The sequence below is a fragment of the Agelaius phoeniceus genome, chromosome 6 (assembly GCF_051311805.1).
Source record: "Agelaius phoeniceus isolate bAgePho1 chromosome 6, bAgePho1.hap1, whole genome shotgun sequence".
In the NCBI taxonomy this organism is placed as follows: Eukaryota; Metazoa; Chordata; class Aves; order Passeriformes; family Icteridae; genus Agelaius; species Agelaius phoeniceus.
In genome coordinates, this window is record NC_135270.1 from 49,461,241 (window position 1) to 49,486,225 (window position 24,985).

The following is a 24,985-nucleotide window of genomic DNA, read 5'->3' on the forward strand; positions in this document are numbered from 1 at the left end:
GAAACTGATCAGCATATCCCATTCCCAAACTCAAATATTTTACTGATGAATTTTAAAAATTCCCCTAATTCAGTAAATTTAGCCTCTCTGTTGAAGACACATTTGTCTTTAATCCCCATGGTGAAATACAGTAAATACATTATTCTTCTACTACATAGTATCTTAATTCAATACAGTAATTTCACAGTCCCAGGAACATGCTAACATTGGTTCCACTAATATCTTTTTTGGCAGCAAAAGTTGCCTTAAATGGTTTCCAATTCTCCAGCTCTCCCACTCACTTTTCTTCCTCAACCAAGTATATTAAACATTCACACAATAAATGCACCTTCATAATCTCACGGTATGGATGATCCTGGATTGCAAGATGGCACTCATCAAACACCAGAAGATTAATATTTGACAGGGATAAATACTCATTTCTCAAAACAGTCAAAGCAACATGACATGTCATAACCAGAACCTAGATTGAAAGGAAAAAAATGTCAGTACAAGAAAAGTACAAGCTATCAGAGGTAAGGTGAAGGAGGAAGAGTTTTCTGCAGGTCTTGTGAGACAGCACTGGCAAATACCAATGCCAATTGTGAGACAGCATTGGCAAATACCTGCCTATACCAGGTAAGGACAAGAGAGACTAAAACCTTCTCTGCTGGAGAAAGCCATCTCTCTGAATGGGGGTGCATTTATATATGTCTGTATCTCTCCAGGCACATGCCTTGTTAAAAAATGAATACAACAGACAATCTCAGCAGCAACCAGACCACACAGAACAAGTATAATTAAATAATCCTAATAAATTAAGATAGTGTCCTTATATTGGTCCCATCATCATGTGTCCAGCCAGAAAGATGGTTCTTCATAAGCTCTTAACTATTTGCAGCAGTAATATAAGCAGGACATTATCAGAATTCTTTTTAAATAAAAACTTATTTCTTGTACACAAACACATAAAAATTGACTTTGTTGATAAAATTATGTAGTTTTTACACTCACTTTGAACTTCACTAAGTATAGTAACACTTTCTTCTGAGTTCTTCAGACATATTCCATAAAGCATTACTAATCACCAGAAAGTAAACCCCAAAACCCCAACATTTAATAAAATTTTAATAGCACTTAAAGTACAGTATGCACACTCAAAATTTCTTCTGCAATCAACATAATGAACAAGTCAGGGAGATTGAAAACAAAGGACTTAGAGGATGGCTTTTTAAAAACAACCTGAAAACACCTACATATATTTGCCTCAAAATTAACATACAAATATTACCAATATGCTGGATTTCTTTTAAAAGAAGACTGAATGCGTAATTGGAAGGAATCACTTTTGATCCAACCTAACTCTCTGTATGCTTTTCTTATAGTTTTTACTTAATACATTACCTGATGCTTAGAGAATTCCTGACTCCATTTCTCTTTTGTCCATGATTCAGTTATCTCCAAACTTGAATACTCTCCCACTTTAAGGTCTGAATGTGTCCTGACAGCTGACACTTGTTGAGCAACTTGATTCGCTTAAGGAAAAAAAATTAATCTCATTTACATAAAGGTCTTCTCATACTTTAATTTGTAAGATGTGTGTCATATAACCTAGCACCACATTTCATAATGTGTTCTTTAGCTTAGACTAATGTTAAACCATGTATACATGGCAACTGCCTCTATGCAGAACCACATGAAGGAAACAGATTGCTAACTAAATTTCACTTCAGATTCAATGTCTTAACTTTATATATATATATATAACATGTTCTGTTTTCTAATTTAAACAGATTACATTAAACAGACAATGAAACAAAAGATGAGAGGTATCACATTCTTGCTGTTGAAGGCTTTACACAAAAGTTTCTCCCAACTTTGCTTTCAAAGAACTTCTTTTACAGAATATTCCATGGAAGTAATAGTGGTGTGTTTAGGAACATTTCCTCTTACCCGAGTTGACCAAGAACACAGTTCTTTTTCCATTTTTGTTGAAATCCCCCCTGATCTGATAGGACAGCTCTTTAGTGAGTAGTACTGCAATAAAAGTCTTCCCTGAGCCAGTGTTTAAGCAGACTATTGTATTATGATCCAAAGCTGCTTCAAGCAGTTCAACCTAGGTTAAAAAATAAGAATGTCCTTACTTGCAGTAATGCAGTAAAAAAACTGACAAAAAAATAACAAAAGTGATAAATAAACTATAGACAAGTACAAGTCAATAGTACAGCTTGAAATCTTTCAAGTGCCATATAATTAACATGTCTCTTTCATAACAATGTGTTCTCACAACCCTTCAAAAATACTAACACACTATATATAGCCCAGCTTTTAAATCTAAAATCCTTCAGTACCACAATCTGCTCTCAGGTAGCTTTCTCAATGTACCTTTTTAATAGATGATTCTGTTGCTATCTACATGGTATGAAGAAAGAAACTACAGCTTTTAAATCCAATTGCAAGCATCAATTCAGCCCAATAAGCAAGTAGACCAGCTGAAGGTGATTCAAGTTTCTCAGTAACACTAACAAAATGCTTCTGGGCACCACTGAAGCGCAAAGAGAACTGGTATTCTAGAACTCAGTTTTCCTTAAAGTGAAAAATCAGAGTACCCTGATGGGGTCTCTGACTTTAGAGGGCTGCTTTGACCAGGATGTGAACCAAAAATCAAAATTAGTATACCATGTGGAAGACAAAGTGAGAGGTGGAAGGAGACATGATGTATGCGTACAACTGAGAGGCACAGTTTATTTGTCCCCAGCAGCATTCTGCAGAGAGTGGCAGCTTAAAAGCTGTTCTGCTCATTAGAGCAAACTTAGAAGAGGGAAGGGGATATAACAAATGTGAAACAAAGCCAAACTAAAGAATTAGCTCCCAACAGGTGGAGCTGAGAGAGACGTGCTCTGACAGTGTGCATCACAGCACATTCTCCACCCGCTCTTGTTCTTTTTCCATTAATTAATGGATTTAATTGTACTTTTTTTGGTGTTACTGTATTAGTACTACCACTAGTACCTGATATTTTCTTGGCGTGTAAATGTTATCATGAATTGCTTCTTGTTGCCATGGTAGTCCAAAAAATGGACCCATTGGGGAGGAAGCAGGGGTCATGAGCTGCAGTCCTGCCATGCTGAGGGATTGCAAAGCAGGGCTTTTCATTCATTCATCCAGTGTTTCTTTCATTGCATTTTTGTTCCAGCACAGCCTACTATGAGAAGAAAATGAAATGGTATTAGATATACTTGCAATCTCAAGCAATAAGAGAAAATCTTTATCAAGAAAAGGACATTACTTGATTTTACTTACAGAAGTGTTTCTTCTCACACTATTTTCAGCAGAAAATGTTAATTTTAAATTTACAGGCAGTTCTCCACTTGAAGATGTATGCTTATCAAAGTACCCCAGAAATTCAAAAGGAGCTGTTCTTTACAGGACAATGCTCTTTACAGGGATTTGGATTTACACACTTACATTTTAATATGAAGTTCCATTTACCGTCTGACAGAATTTAATTTTAAATTTAAGCTTTAAAAAGTAAAGCTGTCTTAGCTTTATTTCAGGAAAGAAAACACTGAAATTTACAGCACAGACACAAGTATCAGATTTTCCGTTTTTCTTTCCAACCAAAAAGGCCTTTGATAAATTAAAGCTTCAAATACACAGGAATTTTATTCTAATTGCTAGGAAAAGAACAAAAACTGCACAAGAATGTCAGTATTTTCAAATCATCAGATTCTGATTAGATTATCTTTTTAAGAACTGGCAGAATTATAGGTAATTGCTGATGACTCTGGTAAGGACTAATAGAGAATGGAATCCTTACCAGGTTAACCACCAACTTCCAAAAAGACACTGTAATTCATAAACAAACAAAGCATTCAGAACTTCATGACAATTGAGCACTACAGAACACCTTCCTACTGAGGCTATGAAGTTCTCATCATCAGGGTGTGTGTGCATGCTAAAAACATCTCCTATTTGTCAGGAATTATCAAGGTTACAACAAACAAGACTAAGCAAAAAAATTGCCAAGTAAAACAAACAAACAAATCCCACAACATAAAAACCTTTAGCCTGGGAAAGTGATTATGGCCTGATGATATAGAAAAAATATTGCTGAAGTATACAGAGACATACTATGTGAAATTTAAGAAATTTTGAATACTCCCTCCTTAAACTGGATACATACCCTATTAAAAACACAGTATCTTCAAAAGTTAGTTTTAAAATAAAATTCCTACAAGCCCTATATTAATTTTAGCATCAATATGTGTTGAGAAATGCATAAAATTGATGATGCATTAATATTTAATAACTCATTAAAAAGGCATGAGAAAAAGCTAATTATCATTTTATTGCATTGAAATGTTCTTGCTTTTCTAAACAATAGGAAAGTTGCTCAAGTTTTGCAGATGTGCAGTAAGGAATAAAAAATAAATAAGAGAAGCATAATACACTAAGAGAGAACCAGTAATGGTTATCAGAAATAACTGAAGAGAGAGAGTAAAAAAGGAAGCAGTACAATTAAATAAAAAATGGGGCACTGACTGGATTTCCAGAGGTTCCTTCCAACCCTAGTAATTATGTAATTCTGTAATTAAGAGAAGTATTCATAATACTGTTGTTCTATTCTATGTTAATATTTCTAAATTAAATATTATAATCTGGACCATGTCTAGACACTGATACTAAACTAGTATCAAATAACTATAGGAAGCTCTAAAAGAGATTAAACCAATGATCTCACTTTCCATCTCAGGTAAATACTGTATAATAAAGAGAAGGAAATACATTGAACTACATGATCACTCCTCCTGCAGTCAGAAGTAATTTCACTTTACAGTAAGTGGTCAGATAAAGCTTTGTCTCAATTTGTTTAAGTGGCAGGGGAAGCCCTGAAGGACAGTGTGGTTAAGCTGAAATAACATTATACACACAGCTCCACTGTAAAAACATATTTATTTTTTGCAGACAAACATTCAGTAGTAAATGCTACTTAGTGAACAAGGATATATGGAACTTCTTAAATTTAGGATCAGCAATAAACATATCAAAAATGCTCCTCTTTAATATACAAAGTGTGTTGATACAGCTAGAATATTGTCTGATATTTTTATTTGGGTGTCACCAAAGCTGTCATAGTGAGAAGATGCTTTAAAATCCTAAAAAACTTCAAAAGGAACAAATGTGCATTTCCACAGGACATATTAAAGAACATGCCTGACATTTTATGTTTTTTCAGTTGCTTTATGACAATCTCCAAACTCATGGCAACCTTCTCATTTACTTTTCACTCCTGTAATGTAAGCTACCATTTGAGCCCAATTATATCAATAAACAGATAAAATGGATCAATATTGCTTTATTTAGCTGTAAATAAAGAACAACAGTCTACACAAATCACAAAATCAGTATTATGTCATTACTCATTTCAGTTGTAATTTTAAAAAAAGGTTCCTGTAGATTCTTAAATTGTTTCTATACATTTCAAAGAATGCATACAAGCACATGGAGGTTCTAACAATGCAACTATAGCAATAGTTTTCTAGAGTGTTCTAATCTGGCACAACTAAAGATGTTTTGGCTCGTACAGTTCAAACCCCCCTGCAGTGTCTGAAGAACACAAAGGTCTTTTGCATGACTACAAGCTTTCATTGAAACAGTCTCAATCATACTTCTCTACTTGCACAGAGTAACTGTTGAAAAACAACTAATGCTTGCTTTGTTTAAAATGAGACCTCACTGTCATAATAATTGCTAGAACGAACCAGGTATCCAAACATTTTCCATAGTAAAAGCTGAAGCTGATTCCTCAATCATTCTTGTACATAAGCCCAGCCACTTCAGTTATTTATAAATCACTTTAGATGAGCAGCTCCTCTTCTTCGTTTACTGCTCCATCTGTCATGTGTTTCTTTTTCAAATGATAAATACAACTTTGGGAACATACAAAATAGCTATATCACAACACCAGAAGGGAATTAAGGAGAGAAAACCAACCTTTTTTAAAAGGCTGCTAATACGAAACAAGTACAGGATCCAATATTACAAATAATTCACTTCTTTTGCTATGCACCTAATAACAGTGATATCAGTTCATCTACTCTGCTGTGAGAAGCAAGAGGATTTATGCTTATATATGGCTCCAGCTTTATCTGGAAAGATGTGAAACAACATATACTCTAAACTACAACTTTGGTTTCTGTGTACCAAAACAGCACTGTGTGCCACTGAATCATATCTGGGCTGAACTTGCATGAGTCACAACATATTTGAAAGAACATATAGAGAGAGGGAATTTAAACAAAGTCAGGTAAAAAGAAAAAGTTATCCACCCAAATCAATGTTTCTTTCTGCTATACTAAGATTTCCTAGTCCTGGCCCTCATTTCTATGATTTGTATTGGAAGTATATAACATCTGACAAGATCAATGCCAACATTATTATGGGACTAAGCCAGAATAATACAGTAATTGTATCATTCTAGATATTCTATTTCAATAGCAAGGAAAAATATCAAGTTCTTCAATAAAGGAAAAGCAGAACAGGATCATCTAGAAATAAAAAGGGAAAGAGCACATCTACTTGAAGAACAGATTTTAAATTGAAAACATTTGAGATGTAAGCACATATGTTCAGAATCTATAGACAGAAAACTGAACATGAGCTAACTGAAACTAGCTAACAGTGAAGTATAACAAAAAGTCAAACTAGTCCTGCTCAGCCAGCGTTGGGTAATAAAGATACTTTTTAAGATGTTCAATCTTGGTCCACTGCATTATTTTGAAATCTGACAGAACAAGAAACTGTAAGAACTTGCTGCAGCTCAACTTGGAGTGAGAAACACGTAAAACAAATCATACTTCCTGTGACTCTAGACTAGTTATAGAAGCTGGATAAGGCTCAAGCTTATTTGTTCTACATAAATAATAGCGGAAGTTTCAGTTTCATGGCTGCCAATCTTGAGAGTTTTAAGAGCAGAATTCACAACCTGGTGTCCTTATTTTAATGCACATTTATGTGAACAGATCATGAACTGCAGAGCCAAAATTAACCCCTTATTCCATCATTTAAAGAACCGTTTTTCAGAAAAATACACAATGTTGGAAATGAAGTCAACAACATGCAACAGCAATTTTTCCCAGTCTTCAATAAATCTGGAACTGTGGTGTAGGTTTTTCAGTCACATGACTATATCCAATTTGAAGCCATCCCCTGGTGCATAAAAGGTTCAATTCAAGGTTTACTGCACTAGGGAATACAAGCCAAACCAACCAGAGGCTTTGACCTGCAATGAGACATCCTGGATCCACTCCTGCTTGGAGGCCAGTTTAAAACATTTATGGAATGGCACTGAGGTGCACAGAGAAGAAAGTAACGTCCTGGGGATGCAACTTTCAAGTTTTTATCACCATTTATGAGCTTAGTTTGTGCTGTCTTCACAAGTTAATGTAAAACTATAATCATCTCCAATTAACAACAAAAATTTCTTACTGCCATTTGCAGTGTATTTAATTTGTTTTCTATACTGGTTTGTATATACTTTCTAACTGTTAATTTGCTTTCTATACTGATTTGTAAATTTGTACCTAATATAATCCTTGTGATACAAACATTATTTCTGATGCTTTAGAATTTCATCTTTGTCCTGGAATGTCTAATTTATCCTCTAAAAACACTCTAGCATCAGCCAAAAAAGTTAGCCTCAAGAGGTAAAAATAATCCACTTACTCTAAAGGAATAAACCACAATTTATAAAAAAATATTAATAGAACCTTGCTGCTTGAAAATTCTCTCACATGAACACTTGAAGAGTCTGAATGCAGCTTCTTTATAGCACTTTCTATGTTCAAGTGCTACATGAAATATTAACTTGCTGAATGATCTAACACAGAGAATCCTTACTTGGGTAAAGGAGGACCAAATAAAAAGAAAAAATGTAAAATATTACAAATACAAAATACAGAGTAGAAAATGAATGTAAATGTTAATATACAAAATGTAAAATGTCACTCAGAATGTTCCATGCCAACTTACACTGTAAGCATTCACAGGGAAGAATTGGTTTTGCATCAATTTAGGTGAACTTGCAATATTTCTGCGTTGTCTGGTTTCTAAGCTTTCTTTCAAACAAAGTGTACTTTTTAAAAGGATTTGACTTTTTCAGTGACAGCCCAGAAGAGCACACTACTTCTTCCAAAAAAGCAGCTTATTTTGTTAATATTACTCCTGCAACTTAGTTCTCTTAAGAGAACTTAAAAATCCCAAACCAAACACCCTCAGTTTTATATGCCAAAGAAAAAGTCCACAACTCGAACATCAAACAACTGTCAATATTACTCAGTAAGATGAATTGGGAATTTCTTTTGTATTGTGCTCTCTTTTACACAGAACATATCTTATGAGACATTCTTTCTCTCTCATCCTTCAAAGATCTTTATCTCATGCATTGCCTAACAGCAATTTTTACATTTGGTCTTACAATACTCTTAAATAAAAAAAAATGTATTTCAGATGTGCTCCTTTCCAAGAAGAGAATGTGTAGACACTTAAAAAGCTCAAATATAAGTATTCCTTTAAGGACCATCTTCCCTGGTTTCCCTAGCACATCAGAAATATACTTTGTGAATATTCGTTTTGACTGCAAGAATTCTCTTTTTTCTATTCTTCTGATACATAACCAATCACACATTGGTCTTTAATAGCCTACCAAGGCATACCAGTACAACAACAGCTGCTTTCTGTTGTCCAGGAAAAGTTTCATTACAGAGCTTATTAAAGCAAAAGTTAAATTAAGGCTCTACATTTGGATGAGCTGATTCTGAAGCACTTCTACAAGCAGTACAACAGTTAACAGGTGAAATTCTTGGCAGACACCTTCTAAATGTCTGCTTGTAGGAGAGAAATGGAGTACAACATGACACTCAGCAGGCTCAGAAAACCCCTTAAGTCCTTCATGAAGTGTTCAGTATGACCAAACCTGGACTTGGGGCAAAAGTCTAATAAACATGTTGTGTTGCAATCAGTCCACCTCAACCAACAGAGCCAGAAAGTCAGCATTCACATAGAAGTTGTGCTGCTGCACAAATGCAAGAGGATTATGCCAATATTTATCAGCATAACACACACAGGCTGCAGGGCATTTACAAGTAAAGCAATGCAATGTAAAAACAAAAATCAGTTTTGTAGCACATCTCCAGTGATACCAGTGCATGAGGCACTCAGAATAAACATTCAGAAAGGGGATGTTTCTGCTTTAAAGAATATAGACCTGCAGCCAGATTCTGGAACAAACTTTCATTTATTAAAATGATGTGTACAAGGCCACTGCAACAATCCTAACTATGCAGTTGCTTAATCAGCAGTGTAGAACTGGTGCTATGCAGACTCCTTTCACCTCCCTAACACATTTGACAAAAGATAAAACATGAAGTATATGGATCTAAGATGCAAGGCAAGCACAGCAGAACTAAATACATTTCTGTCTTCCCTATGTTATCAAAGGACATTTTTCTGCTATGTAGTTTTAATCAGATAGCCTCTTTGCCTATTTTGGCTGTACTCATATTTCAAACTGAAGCATACTATTGAAACTAAGACCTTAATTTACCTGTCATATCTTTTCCTTACCATTTACTTTGTATCTCCTATCTGGAACAACATATGAATTCAATTCTAATTCTAGCCCCTTGTGCCAAGTCTTTTTTTTTTTTTTTAAGCTGATCATATTTCACCAACACAACCACATTTGAATATAAGATCCACAAGAAGAGCACACGCACATCCTTACAAAAAACTGAATAGATTTCTAATTATATTCAACTTCATAAGAAGTATCAGGGCAAGAGTTTCATGATAAACATCTAAACTTCTACTAATAAAATGAAGTAGCTACTTTCATTTTTCTTTCCAAAGAAATTCAGTCAATTTCTATAAACTCACATGTGGAAGTTACTTTACTCTGTGGTTCTGAAGCATCTTTAAATACAAACCAGGAGAACACAGTGCAGGGATACATCAAAACCTGCTTCTCCCATACTACAAAGCACAGTCTTACCGTTTTAATTTCCGCAGTCTCTCTGTATATGCTTCCTGAACTGCATTTTGACATCATGATATCAGCTTGTAGAGTAATCACATAATTTGTAAGCCTTGACTATTAAAAAAAAAAACAAGAACAAAAACCTATGAACTATAAAGCTATTTGAAAAGGGAACTACAATAGCAAGATTAATTGTGGTTAATTCAGTTGCTTAAAAACCTTTATGTGTGTTGAGCCTACAACACAACTTGCTGACAGAAACAAACCATTTCAGTTCACTCTGAATATGAATTATTTTAGTTTACTATCAGAACCGAAAATTTAAAAGATAATTTAGTTTAAATGTGCACGTATTTCCCCAGTCCTATTCCCAGTTTACTTTCAAAAATTGTATCACTACAGCTCATGTGGGAAATACATGAGTAGAGTGATACAATTTTGCTATGTTTGTATAATTGAACTGCTTTTTCGATCCATATGCATTTTCACTTTGACTTAAGATATTAAAAAAAATCAGAGTTCAAGCTTCTTTAAACTGCTTCAATTTAAAACTGGAAGAAATACAGTCAACTCATGAAAATGCAGCACCCATTTCTCTTGATGTATACCAGTCTTTTTAGTAAAAGAAAAAATACTGTGCACTTAAGATGGTGATTTAACTATAGAAGTAAAATTTAGAAAGATACAAATTCATGACAGTGAATTTCTAGATATACTAGCCAAACACAAATATTGTATATTTATACTGAACATATATATTATATATATATATGCACACACATATGTAAAACTAGAATTTAAAGCAAAAATACCATATTTCAGCAGATCTAGAGTGTTCTTAAAGCTAAAAATTTAAAGAAATTGCACAATACATACACCTGAAAGTGTGAGTTTTGCCAGACCTAAAAAGAGATTGTGAAGCCCAATTTTTTAAAATCAATACTGAAAACTTAAACACAAAATGGATCTTGATGAAAATTTCTCCTCCAATCAATTCCATAAAGTTAACAAAGAGGACACTCCCAAGATTAGTTCAGTATGTTCATTTTTACCTCAAACGCTGATGCTGAGCTTTTCCAGAGTCTCCAATCCTGTAATTTTGTTTCACCCTAGGTAACCTAAAAGGTAACATAAAGAGAGAGCATTTTACCATGAACTGTCATTAAAATCAACTGTGCCATGTGGTAGTCTGCTTTCTTGCATCTTAATATTTAGCTCTGTAGCAAGAGCACATGGTCCTTCAAAATCTAATTATCATATGCCCCTTTTTGGCCAGGGATACAGTCAGCGTCTGAAAGATCAGCCCTTAAGTGCTCAGGAGATATTTGCATGTTTTGTTTTATCTGCTGAAGTAATTGCTAGCTAAGGCCAATTAGATTCACACTTTTCTTCCCTGTGCTCCATGCATGTTTCAACTAACACAGTAGAGAAATCCAGAAGAAATTATTATTCAACATATTTAAGAGAGATATCTGAAAGAACATGTTTTTCCAGAAAACAAAGTAAACAGTTATTTTATTTTACAAGAATACAAAAGGAATGCAGCACAGAAAATCTGATGGATACTGCATTCATGTACAAAATAGACTGACAAAAAAATGAATTCCCTGGGCTACATTTAAAATTTGTGCTTGCAGCATACATAAATATATCCTTTATTTTCAGCAAAAAATACAGCAAATTGCTTTTAAGATGTAGTAAGTAGAACTTAGATTTATTATAGCATGTTCCTGTTATGTCTAGGTTATTCATTTATTCACTGCCTCTAAACATGAACCAGAATATATATTCCATTGAACCAGAAAATAACCTAACAACAGAAAACTGCCACGTTCACGATAAAAATATAGAAATATACTCCACTCTCTATATATTTGCAAGTAAAGCTGAAGGGAACAATGCAGCATTTGGAGAGCCCAGCAAAAAGCAAACACCAACAGAAAGAAAGGTTCAACCTTTGTCAGTAAAGCTACTGCCGCATGTGTGGCTTAACAGAGCAAATTTACTTTACTGCCAAATCGTAGATGGCAAACACAAAGCACAGAGACCAGTAGGTAAGATCTGAGAACCAGGAAAGTATATAAATCTAATTCTCCACCAGCACAACCGCTTCCTTCGGCACATGGAAGCCACAAGACCTGGGCTTGAATCAATCGATCGGAGGGCAGTAGTTACAGCAGGCGTTTGAATGCCAACCTCAAACCAGACGGGCCACATTCCTCAGATGCAGTCAAGGTCTAGCACAAAACAGCCGCGTCTATCACATTAACATCTCAATGGCGCTGCTGCACCCACCCAGACAAAGCCGGGTGCGATCCTTCCCCGGCGGGCCACGGGCACCTGCCCCTGGGACAGCGGCACCGCCGGGGCTGCCCGGCGCCAACATCCTCCGTGCTGCAGCCACAGCCGGCACGGTACTTCAAACGGCATAAAAAGGAAATTATATAGAATATATAATTTATATATAATATTTTATATATCATTTTATTATATATATAATTATATGTTAAGTGTATATTATAATTACATGTTAAGTGTAATATATAATATATAATATGTTGATAGTATATATGTATAATATTTTATATATGATATATTTTATAATTTTATAGAATATATAAATAAATTATATATACACATACATATATATACACACATATATATATCTGTGTGTTTAATTTTGCTCTATAGTTTCTGAGAGTCTTGTTAAAAACAAGCAAAAAAATTAAAAGCAAAAATTAGCAACATTTTAGAAACCTAATTTTTAGGAATATCAATGTCTTCTATGAAACAGCAAGGCTTCCCCTTTTTTTAAATATCAACTTATTTTAAGAGCTCAACATTCACATATTTTATGAACAGGCAGAAGGAAAGAGTTCTAAGATAAGCACAGACACCCCTCCGAAACACACCACAAACACAATAAATACTCAAAGCATTAACAGAAAAACAAAAACCAGTTCCTATAAAGACATCAAGAGAAGCATCCAAGAAGTGACACAGCAGGCACTTCTGCAATCTCCAGCGCTCTAGAAATCTGCAAGCAACCACAAGCTACTTCTGCCAATCTCAGCCAAGATCTTCAAGTGTCTTGGCTATTTGCTACTGGAACGCTACTAACGCAAAAACCAAGTATCCAAACATATCAGAGAATACAGAATATATCAACAGCTTTTATTTTAATTTCATGGGATTGTAATTCAGTCCTTGAAAATAATCACATTCAGATGATACCTAACTTGCTATTAAGAAAGGAGGGTCAGAAAAAGGATAAATGACGTTTACAGTGTAACACTGCTGTCACACTCTAAGCAACAGGCTGAATCAAAGACTATCCATGTTCTTGCTCTTCAACATCTTTGACAATTTGAAATTAAACAACTAGAGCAATTAAGTCATTATGCAGACTGTTAACAACTTGAAAATGAAGTTATTTTGCAGTAAGTTCTATGCAACTGGACTCTTAAAAATTACATGGTTTATTTAGTGAATAATTCTTAGGCAAATACAACTGAATTCCAGCAGGAACAAAGTCCTGCATGATCTTTAGGGGGTAAGGTAAAAACTAAACTTCATTTATTATTGGGAAGAAAAAGTACATCTGGGCTAGCATCTTGCCTCTGTAATCACAGCTGGTTGTTGAGGGCAGGGGGGAAGGACTACAGAACAGGACTTATCCTTTTCCTCCTTTTGTTATTTCAGCAACTTAATATTTCAACTATTTTTCTTTGGTTTATTATGGTACAAACAATAAAGTTACATCAGAAACCATAATACAAACTCCCTACTGCCTCAGATTAATTTGAAAGCAAAATATTCTTTGACAGCCAAGGACGTAAGCCTTCATGGAAGTCAGGAAAAAAATTATACTCAGGACACACACCTCTCTAAATATAAAAAAATCTGAACTATACAAACACTCTGAAACACATGTATTGATTTTAACAGCAATTAGAATTATGCCACATATTTGAGGGTTTTTTGCTGCATAGGAAAATTGCAGCTCGATGTGTGGATTCTAATTTATGGGTAACTATAATATCAGTATCACTTGTAGGGATAACTGACCATATCTGTGAATTTATTTATCATTTGGTCATTTACTTGGGCACCAAATTATTTACTTGTGATGGTTTAGTTAATTTAAAGGTTATGTTCAAGCTTTTCAGGCACTTAGTCTTTCTACAGGAAGGCAATTAAGCAGACATTAGAGCAGGGATTTCTCCCTTCCCCAATCTGGGGGCAAGCTGTGAGGCAAGTACAGTTCCAAAGCATTAATTATTCTTGCTTTGGATAAGTAAAAGCAGCAGCTGCCCCCTGAATATAACCCCATGTGGAGACTTCAATCCCATTATTTGCATAAACATAAACCCTTTCTCTGCATGGGGCTAAAAGTCAAGCTCCTCAAAACAGGGGTATTCAACAGTTCACTGTTACCACTGTGCCACAACATCCAAAATTACCAAGTTCCCTACATTACAAAAGGCTTTCTCTGAAGTTCTTAATTGTATGATGCAAGGCCAGCAGAAATTTGGATTGTAAATCTAAAACTTCCACCAATTCTAAAATGAACGATCACATCTACTGCAGTCAGCCATGTCAATTTATGTACAACCCAAGAACCAGTGTTCAAATTCTAGCCCTAGTTTCAATAAAAACACCAACAAAACAAAAAAGTATTTATCACAATGGTGAATCAAACCAATTCTTCCTAGTGCAACCTTAAAATGTGTATTATATGTTGGGTAGCACATTATTTACTCCACAGTTTTTGCTCTGGTGTTTTCAATTTCATCCTAAAAAAGAACAACTTCTCACCAGTTACACTACTGGGCTTCACGTGGCCTTTCCCTGAAGTGAACTTGTAGGCACACTACTAAAATTTTCTTTAATGTGAAGCTGGGATGAAGTCAGTATTAAATTAATAAAAATATGTAGTACAAAGAAACCTTTTTCCCTCCCAAATTTAGAAGACATTCAAAGCTCCTCAGCTGTTGAGAATTCATCAGAGTGAAAAAAACCCCACAACAACCAAAAAACATACTTGATTATTTTATTGAAGGAAAATATGTGAATTAACTTTCAAGACATTTCCATAGGCCCATTAGGTTGTTATTTTTGTTTTGTTTGCTTCTTGTTCAGCTTGTCTTTGTTTTTCTTTTGGAATATGTAAGAATATGGTAAAGTAAAGTAAAGGTGAAGATGCTAACCAGGTTGAGTCAACACCCCTGGAGGTGTTTAATGAAATGTGTAGGTGTGGCACTTAGGGACATGGTTTTGGGTGGACTGGACAGTCTTACATTAATAGCTGAATTTTAGGGGTCTTTTCCCTAAATCATATGGAATTCTACAATCCTATGAAAATGCTCTGTGGCAAACCAAGAGTGTTGCAAGGGCTCTCACACAAGACACGAGCAGAATAAATGTGCATCATGTAAAATGATGTGACTCAATTCCAAAGTGGAGAAGCTATAGTTATTTCCCTCTATGTAAATACATACACTTAGACTAGAACATGAGCAGTCCTTCACATTCTTTACAGTTAGACTAAGATAAGACTTCAGCAGATCTTATCAATTAACAGCTTTTATCTTTTAATGCAATCTTTATTTTTCAATATTGTCCAATAAAGCAAACATTTGCACACTGGCTGGGGTTCAAAAGTGGTGAGAAGCCATAAATATTACATTTTACCAGTACAATGCTTCAAGCCTCATGTAGCAATTTCATACCACAGGTTATCTGGAGCACTGTTGACCTTCCAAAACAACTGACAGAATACTGAAACTGAATGAAAAATATTCAACAATTTACTTGGCAAAAAGGTAGTGACAGAAGAGCTGAAGCCCTTATTTAAGGTAAAGTGGTAAAAAATACCTACAAGATAAGACATGTTTGTTCTGTGTACTGTCAGTCCTGAGCTATTGGTAGGAAAAACTGGAATGATTTGTACAGACTTGAGGACTTCCTCTTGTGCTAAGTAACTCCAAAGGTTTTCATCTTCAATTAAAGCTTCTTTTTTAATAAATGCCTTAAATCAAATTCTTAGGTTTAGGAGTAAACATGGAATCCTAACTGAATTTGAAAAATAAAAATATTTAAGATCTACAAAATGCAATGTGGACAGTTTCTTTTCCCCAATATGTGGGGTCAGAGGTGTGTAAATATTTTCTTTCCTTCTTGGAAAGCTTTTCATGTTGTGATCAACCATGAAAGCTGGAACAATGTCAAACATACTTCACTGCTAACAGAGGAGGTGGTTTAACCAGTTCATAAAGGTCCCTTAGCTCCAATCCTGCTGCAACTAAGCACCACTAAACCTTGCAGTGCAGAGATCCAAATCAGAAAACAGACCCATCCCTGATTCATCCATCAATCTTGCACAGTAGCAGAACAAATTCAAGACAAAAAAGAATAAATTGAGAAAATAGGTGTCCTTGAGAGAGTTCTCTGAATGTATATTGTAGGTATCCTTCCCTTATGCCAAATGTAGATTACAGTTCAGTGCAGTATTAATCCAATTTTCTACATTAGGTCTGCTAATACCATGTAGTGATGGATACTCTTAATTATGTGGGTTAAAAAAAAATATATAAGTTGTTCCTGCTCATTGAATGCTAACAAAAGCTCTAAAACCTGAAATAAGCTGCTTTGCTACAGCAATCATTAAAAAAAAAAAGTTTGGGAGGCATGAAGGTGGAGAAAACTTTTTACCTTTAATTTTCCAGAATGGAGTGAGAACTATTCCTGCATATATACAAAAGCATTCCCAGATATGCAAATGACAGGATCGCTCCAGACATTAAAGCAGTTGTAAATACTGGACATACTATTTACTGAATACTCATTTAATGATTATAGAGTCAATTTAGAAGGAAAGAGAAACTAAATTATTGTCAATTCCATTTTTTATATTATTATCTAAAACTACTCAGGCCTGAGAAATAATGTTTTAAAGGAGTTAAATCCCTGTAAATAGTGCAACTGAAGGTTTCTGACACTATGTTGGGTTCTGGAAGCAATATAACGAAGTTAATATAGTACTAAACCTGTCAATTAACTCTTCTGCTAAGCACAACTCAAAATTAATATATTCCTAAAGTCGTTTCAATTCCAGTCCCTGTTTAATGTAATATTGTGTCAATGTATTATTGACACAATATTACATTAAAAAAGATACACATACATACACGACCCTAGTCCACAACCATTAGTTGAAGAGAGTTCCTTTCTTTTGTCATATTAACAGACAGTCCTGTCATTCAGTCAGCTGTGAACTGCGTTTTCAGAGCAGAACACAAACATACAAGTTTGAGTAGAGACTCCTATCATAAACAACAGTGCAGATTTTGCTGTATTCAGGATTACTGGCTCCACAAATCCTGGTTATTAAAAACCAGAAAATACAAAGTGAAAGAAAGAATTCCTTCCTGTTCTTACCACATTAGCTGTAGTTTGCATTGATGTTGCCAAACCACCAGTTATTATGCCTGGTATCATCTAATTACCAGAAGTACAGCAGCTTGATTGCAGCAACATTAAGTAGCAACATCAAGCAACTATGAGCAAAACCTCTGAGGTGTTTTCTTAATTCAATAGTTCTCAATTTTCAGGAAAAAAAATGCAGCCAAATTCTGTGAGGCTGACTAGCAGCTGCATTGGCAGAGCCTGGACTACCTCCCCTTTCTGCTGCTGCTGTGCTCAGCTTCTACTTTGGATATATTAAGACCTACCAGAAGAACACAGTAACAGCCTGGCAGGTACAACCCTGGTGACTGACAAGGAATGACCTGAAAGGATGGAAGAATCAGATAAGCAGTAGAACACATCTCCTCCATTTGGAATGGGGGAAACAAAATTCAAATTCACATACCAACTCACACAGTTATCACTGTATCACTCCTCCAGTCTGGGCAGCTCTGCACATGCATCAATTCTTCCACTTAATGATGAGTACTGCATTAAGAGTACTTTCTTAGCCACATTTATTCTCACAGTACCCTGCAGATGACCAATTCCAGCAGGTCAGACTATGCTTCTCCAGAGATCAGTCAAGCCCAGACTCTCTGAAGACATCCATGAAGCAGCACAGAAGTGAAGGGCAGCGGTAACGAACACACAGTCAGACTGGATGGATCAGAAGAAATACTGGGAGCATGCAAGCGACTAAGAACTTGAATTAGTTATGAGGGAATCAAAGGAAAGGTGCAATATTCTAGAAGCAAACAAAAAAAGACATGAATGCAATCAAAGATTTGGAAAAGCAGAGATACTTCAGATTTAAAAAAAAGAAAAAAACAAACAAAAAACCCCAAAACCTTACTATAACTCTTTATATACCAAATAATTTTTTTTATCAAGAAGGAATAATCAAGCATTTTAAAGTTAATTACTCCACCATTAACATGTCAATACAGCAAGTCCAATTAAATCAGAGGTATTAACATCCCCAATTTTCATGCATACTGGTAAGCATCCCAGATTTATACTAGGAAAGCTTAAATCTAGGGTTATTACAAAACTACCCTATTAGTTGGGAACTTACATTGTTTTTACAGTTTTCCTTAGAAATGACTGCATCCATATTGATATCGTTAGGCTGATTCACAACACAGGCATCTGACTAAGAAGAAGAATAGCATCCCAGCCATCAACATTGCAGCAATCACACCGTTATCCTTATTCATTGTTATACTGAACTATGTAGAACAACTTTCCCCCTGCATACTCCAGTGTATTTGGAAAGAATTTCTAACTCAATTAATGCAAATTTATACCACATTTATAATAATAAAAGTTGAAATTATTCAGAATAAATATTTAAATACAATTGACTTTCAATTTCATTGACTAATCATTTGCTTTCATCAGCTAATGAGCAGCTTATTTGAGTAGGCATACATAGATGCATTAAGATGCCTAAAGAGGCAGATAATTGATGACTTCCAGAATGACTTAAGCAGATTACATGCCTAACTTTCAATGGAGATTTCTCTCTTCTTCCTCAGCACTGCTTTCTCAACACTGAACAGGAAGTCTCTCACTTCTCTTTAACTAATGATTTTAAGAAATTACCTTTTTCATAATTTCCTAATTTACAATTCAAGCTACTTCAAATACATACTAAGACTGGTGAAAAAAAAAAAAACCCAAACCACTAAAGCAAAAAAAAAAAAATCCCAAAAACCAACAGCTAGGCTTCTAAGACTTGCAATAGGAAAGTAGTTTTGAAATAAAATTTTAAAGGTATGAGATTTTTAAGTTAAAAATTAAGTTTGACCTTGTTGCACAGACAAGACGTTAGAGAAACTGAGACTAATCAACTAAAGCAAGGAAGTACATTGAAAAGGAAGAGTGCCTTAAATCCTTATGAGCAAGCTGTCACTGAGAAGAGTGACCTTATTACTCCTCTTTTAGTAGGATTAAGCATGTGGCATGTGCAGAGGTTTTACATCCCATCATTTCACCAGATCGGTATTTCACTTTTACTTCCTCAAATATGCTTATAAAAATCTGCAGCTGGTTGTACAAATGTTTCCAAAACAATCAGAGAAGAAATAAATTCCTGATGTAAACAAAGCACAGGAAAGATTCTTTTCATTTTATCCCTTTCTTTTTCATTTCCACTCAGCAGCAAGACAAAACACTGTATAATAAAGGCTTCCTGGTCACAGCTTACCATGCATTTAGTACAAACACTGTTACACCCCCAAAGCATCACTCTCACCCTCTCCTCCATCTACCTGCTGCCCCCACAACTGTTTCCAAGTCATCTGTGACCACAGCTGAGTCAGACCGTAACAGAATGAAAGAAATCACACAGAATAAATTGTTCCTTAGATGAATTAGTCTTGTTAAGTCTTCCATCTTGATTACTGCACTGATTATAATTACTTTTATTAAAAAGTTGTTCATATCTCAGAACAGTACTTGCTAAAGAAGTGTTGTTAAATCCAACTATTTTTTTAATTTAATTTTCATAGCTCACTTTGTGCCTATCCTGGATTTACCACAACTGATTTTCATGCACAAATCCACAAAAGTACTGTCATAACACACTTGTTTATAACAGCAGCTATTAACAGTAAGTGAGAAAGTATAAAGTCAAGAAAAACATGGAACAATTATTTCCATTAATTGGTGAGAAGTAGTAGTTTGAGATTAGTTTTCATGAGAGTGTAGATCCAATCTGATGACAACCTAGTGCTCGGTGAAGGAACTCTACTGTCACTGCTCCTTCCCTTCTCTAACAGCTTTGACACTTGTCTGACTTCGTGAGAGAAAAATAGCTCAGGACAATATAACCAAGTGGTATTTTTATTCCTTGACCTAGGCAAGTTTTCTACTGGCACAGCAAGCTGAATTAAGTAAGTTGATATGGATCAGAGGAGTATTAGAGCTGCCATGAGGAGGAGATTGTCATCCACTTTGACAGCCACTTGAACACCTTCATTACAGAAAACAAGGAAACTGGATTCAACAGGTTTTTGACTGTGCAATTTAAAATCAGACACCAGCTTCTTTTCTCTATTGCCAACTGCTGCTGAACTGTGTTACAGAGATCAGTAAAAATTCCAACCCCAAAACTTCTTCCTGTGTGGTCCAAACTTATTTAAATGGTGCCAGAGGAAACACCTACAGGCAGCAGACTGCAGTAAAGGGATGAACCGATAAAGGGTTTTAACAACTCCTATTAGCTGGCAATGTATGCATTAGTGGCATACTACTCCAAATGCCTGCCAGAGATCAGCACCTGCTTCATCATTATGCCAGTCACTACATGCCCCAAAATTGTCCAATAATTCCTTGCAGATCAGCTCAGCTGAGATAACAACTGGTCAGTAGACAGTTTCAACAAATCACGAATTTTGTCACTAAAAACTCATCCTGTACTCAGTTTAGGCAACACATAGTCATTACAAGACCATTTTCCAGATAACTTACTATTAATCAAGGCAGGTTTAACTTCTTAACTTCAACACAGCAAAGCATTAACTATGCAAAGATTACAACAGGGAAAACTGCTCATCTCCTGGAAGTTGATCATACGTCTTTCAAAGACTCAGGGAGTTCATAAATGTCTTTGGCATTCTTCCAATCCTTTTTTCAATTAAATACTTGAAGATAAAAACGCATTACTTTCCTAAAACCTACACACTTTCTCCTCCAGAGCTTCATCACCCATCATGCCTCAAACCCATTGCTTTCAAATCCCTCAGTAGGTGGTACAGCCACACTTCTGTAGTGGAAGATTTAATTAACTCAGAGCCTTTGTGACTGATTGCACAGTAAACAAATCAACTTATCTATTCACTACATAAACCTATGGATATACTAGGTATACATTTCTGGAAATACCTGGATACGTGTTTATTTTTTGATTTATAATCTTTGAAAGTATATAGACAGTTTCTTGTTGCCCTATCACTCACAGCTTGCTATCTTTCTTTAGAGTTCAATATTCTTTAGAAACAAGAAGAAAAACTTTCCTCACACGTGTTTTTTACAAGTTGTAAAAAATTGTGAGGCTGTCCCTGAGACCTTGCTGGCAGTAACTGTGGAAATAATGAAAAAGATACAAAGATAACCCCATGGCTCTAAGTAACAAGCTTCTGTCACTTTCCCCTTACAGTCTCTGCCATTCACGCTGATTCTGTTCATTAAACTAGTAGAAAACATTCATATTCCAAATTTCCTCTTACTTTGTTTCACACCAACACCAAGTATAAGCAGCAAGAAGAACAAATGACAAGACCACACACATCATCCTGATGACTCAAAAAACACACACCAGAAACAGAGGTTTACATGTGTGCTTGTTTGGGGTATTTTTGTTTTAACAAGCAGTATACTTTTTTATGCTCATTATCTATCTCCAATAGTAATTTAGCTTCTACAGTCTTGGAGGTCATTGAGATAGCACTATGTTAGACAGCAAGAACCATGAAAAATTATCTTCAATAGCTGGGGGCAAAGGGAGAAGCATAGATTTTTTGCCCCAAAACAAATTTTAAAGTTGTTAAGAAGGGATATGACCTCTGTTATGTAGCAAGTTGACAATATGGGCATTTAACTTTAGTTGAAAGATGGCAAACGTTGTGGGTCACTAAAAAAAACTGACCAGACTTTTGCTTGTACTGTAAGCACATTCATTTTGTGTCTTCTTCCAAAAACAAAGCCTGGGAGCCATTGACCATGAAGATATAGCAAAGAACAAGTTTGCCTGCTCAGAAAGACACAGCTTCAGTGAGGAATTAAAAGTCTTACTTAAGATTGATCCCAGACACTAATATCCTGGATAAAGAAGATATACTATAAATTAATATTATTAATTCATAAAACCCCAGTTAGTAGATCATATTCAATACATTTAAATGTTTTAAGGTATGCAGAATATAAATATCTGAAAAATGCCTTTTATTTATGCACTTGAAAGTTAAATGCAAAAGAGGAGCTGAAAACAAAAATACCTGAATTAACTTGCCAAAATTTAGTGAGAGAAGTTAGGTCTTCTATGGTTCGAGTGCTGTCTAGAATTCAGACCACCTGTAGAAGTTTTTACTACAAACTACAAGGAAACTTCACCTTTAGATAGCTAAGCCTTTTTCATTCATTTCTGCTTGAACAAAAAAATATAGAGCAGAAAGATCATAAAAGGCCAGTAACAGTTCAAAGAAAGCTGTAAAGAATTTGGTCTAGATCAGAAACCAAGGAGACTTTGCAAACGAAAGAGAAACATGAATTGCAAAGGTAGCCAGCCCAGACATGCTTGCATAGCTAAATCACCTCAGTGGAATAAAAAAAAAAAAATTTTAAAAAGCAAAATGTATTTACCTCGCTTCCTAAGAAAAAGGGATTTATGCAATCAGTAAGTGGACAGGTCTAAAACTCCAATTCAGTTTTCAAAAATAGAATCCCTAAATTCTTATATTTAAGACCAATTTCTTTACTGCTACCCAGCTACTTACTAGCATCTCAGCTGAGGAAAAGTCTGCTACATGGCTTGACAAATTATCAAGAATCAGAATCCAAAAGAAGACACAGGCACCAGAAATCAGGTTTTAATAACTGGCAATAAGGTGTTGGTTCAAACATGCATTTGGGGTCGGGGTTTTTTTTATGTTTGTGTGTGCATTTACACAAATGAAAAAAACACAATGATACTGATATTTAAAACAAACAAAGAAATCCCAAGGCCAGCTTGGGTCAGTCCCAAACTGACCACCTGTTTCCAGCAACCAATCCTTCAAGTCAGAAACCACCCTGGTGCTTCTCAGATCTCTCACACTCATTCAATGAACCCAAAGGAATGAATCCTTTATGAAGAATAACAGAATATTTAAAACATGGGCAGAAACTGATCCTGCCAGCTTACATCACAGAAGTACTGAGTCACTGACATAAAGAGAAGAAAGCACAGCAAATCAAGATTTTCTACTACCAAAGATCAAGAGAGAACTCTTGATTTTCTGTCTTGGTAAGAAGGAACTCACTAGTAACACCCATGCCAACCAAAACACAGATCACAAACTGGCAAGTGTATTGCACTTTAAGGAAGGACCACAACAAGCAGCACTGAAGTCTCTTAGATCCAGGAGTATTTACAACAGGAGAAACTGGAAAATATTGCCCTTTCTTCTCTCCCATCAGAGAACAGCCTTTCAACACCTCCAGCTGTGCAACAAAGCAAGTAAATTCCTTGACACGAGTTTCAGTTCTCAGTTTCATGACTGTATGATTTTGAAGGTAACAAATATAATGGAAAACTGATTTAATTAATGCAGTCTGCAATACAGAGCAGAAATAACAAGGGAATTACAAATATACTACTCAACATGCATTATGTTACTAGATAAGCATGCAAGAACTATCAAAACCAAGAGTTTACCTAATATTATTATATGGTCCACATTAAAGTGGGCACTACTTTGTTCTCTAGATTAAGTCTTTTAGAATGTTTATTTTAGTAACAGTCCTAAAGCCACCATACCCCCAGTCAATACAGTTTAAACACCAAAACTTGAAATGTCAAAGAAGACTGTAACTTCAGCTAAAAAATGAACTTTTAGTTTTTACTATATAACAAGTTTCTTCTCTTCTGGTTTATCACAATACATATGGTACTCAAAAAAGGCTAAAGGATGAAAAAATAGATGTCAGGAAGGTGGAAAGCAAAATCATGCTTTCTGATCTACTCCAACTATTCTTAGCCTTCAGGACATAGCATTCTAAAAGCACATTCCAAACATTTTACAGAAGCTCCTGTTTTGCAGAACACTCTAATTATACTTTTACTTTCTTTAAAAGTAGCACTTCCTGAAAATATCTATATAAATAAAACCAAACTTCTATCAGTCTGAAGAATTTATTTGAACACATGAAGGTGACGGTCAGTGGTTGGTTACAGTCGGGCACTGGGACATAGGAGCCACCTTGCTGTTCTGCCAACAACCTATCATGCTCAGCATACTCCCTAGTTTGTGTTACCTACATGAGAGGGAAAAAGGTCAGAGAAAATTATGGACAACAGAACAATTTATCTCAGAATGTTCTGAAGTTCTACTTGCTGCCTGATAGTGATGCCTTTTCACTGGCCCCAAAAATCACAAACCAGACACAGGTGATAAAAAGGGGTTACCTTTACAAGGATCCTTATGGTGCGTAACACGCTGGATGAAAAGTGCCAAAGATGCACACATAAAATAAAGCAGATACAATTTTTCTATGTTTAGAAATCAGCATAACTTACAAGAATCCCCAATTAGAGACATAGGTGATGAGGTAATTCTCCCCTGGTTCTACCCTTTTCTGAAACTCCCCCCTAGGAAAATAACTAAACTTTGTTCATAAAAATGTGTCTGGAGAAGTCATTTTGACCACAGTTCATGGAGGACCTAACCTTGGACCCTCAGGGCTTGGTGCCGCTGGGGAATTTCTTTTGTCTTTCTGTCCAATGGAGTAGGTAAA

General features: G+C 35.4%; 1 protein-coding gene across 3 annotated transcripts in view; it reads right to left on the reverse strand.

The window, feature by feature from the left end:
* Window positions 1-24,985, reverse strand: part of DICER1 (dicer 1, ribonuclease III) — a 63,345-nt gene that overhangs the window by 35,494 nt on the left and 2,866 nt on the right. For 2 of the 3 annotated variants that reach the window (XM_077180650.1, XM_077180649.1), the window contains exons 2-7: window positions 11,071-11,136; window positions 10,034-10,132; window positions 2,992-3,184; window positions 1,933-2,095; window positions 1,384-1,514; window positions 329-463 (exon numbers count right to left, since the gene is read on the reverse strand). In XM_077180650.1, coding sequence (XP_077036765.1) covers window positions 329-463; window positions 1,384-1,514; window positions 1,933-2,095; window positions 2,992-3,135 — 573 coding nt within the window. In that variant the 5' untranslated portion in view covers window positions 3,136-3,184; window positions 10,034-10,132; window positions 11,071-11,136. The remainder of the gene's footprint in view (window positions 1-328; window positions 464-1,383; window positions 1,515-1,932; window positions 2,096-2,991; window positions 3,185-10,033; window positions 10,133-11,070; window positions 11,137-24,985) is intronic. The other variant, XM_077180651.1, reaches the window with a different exon arrangement.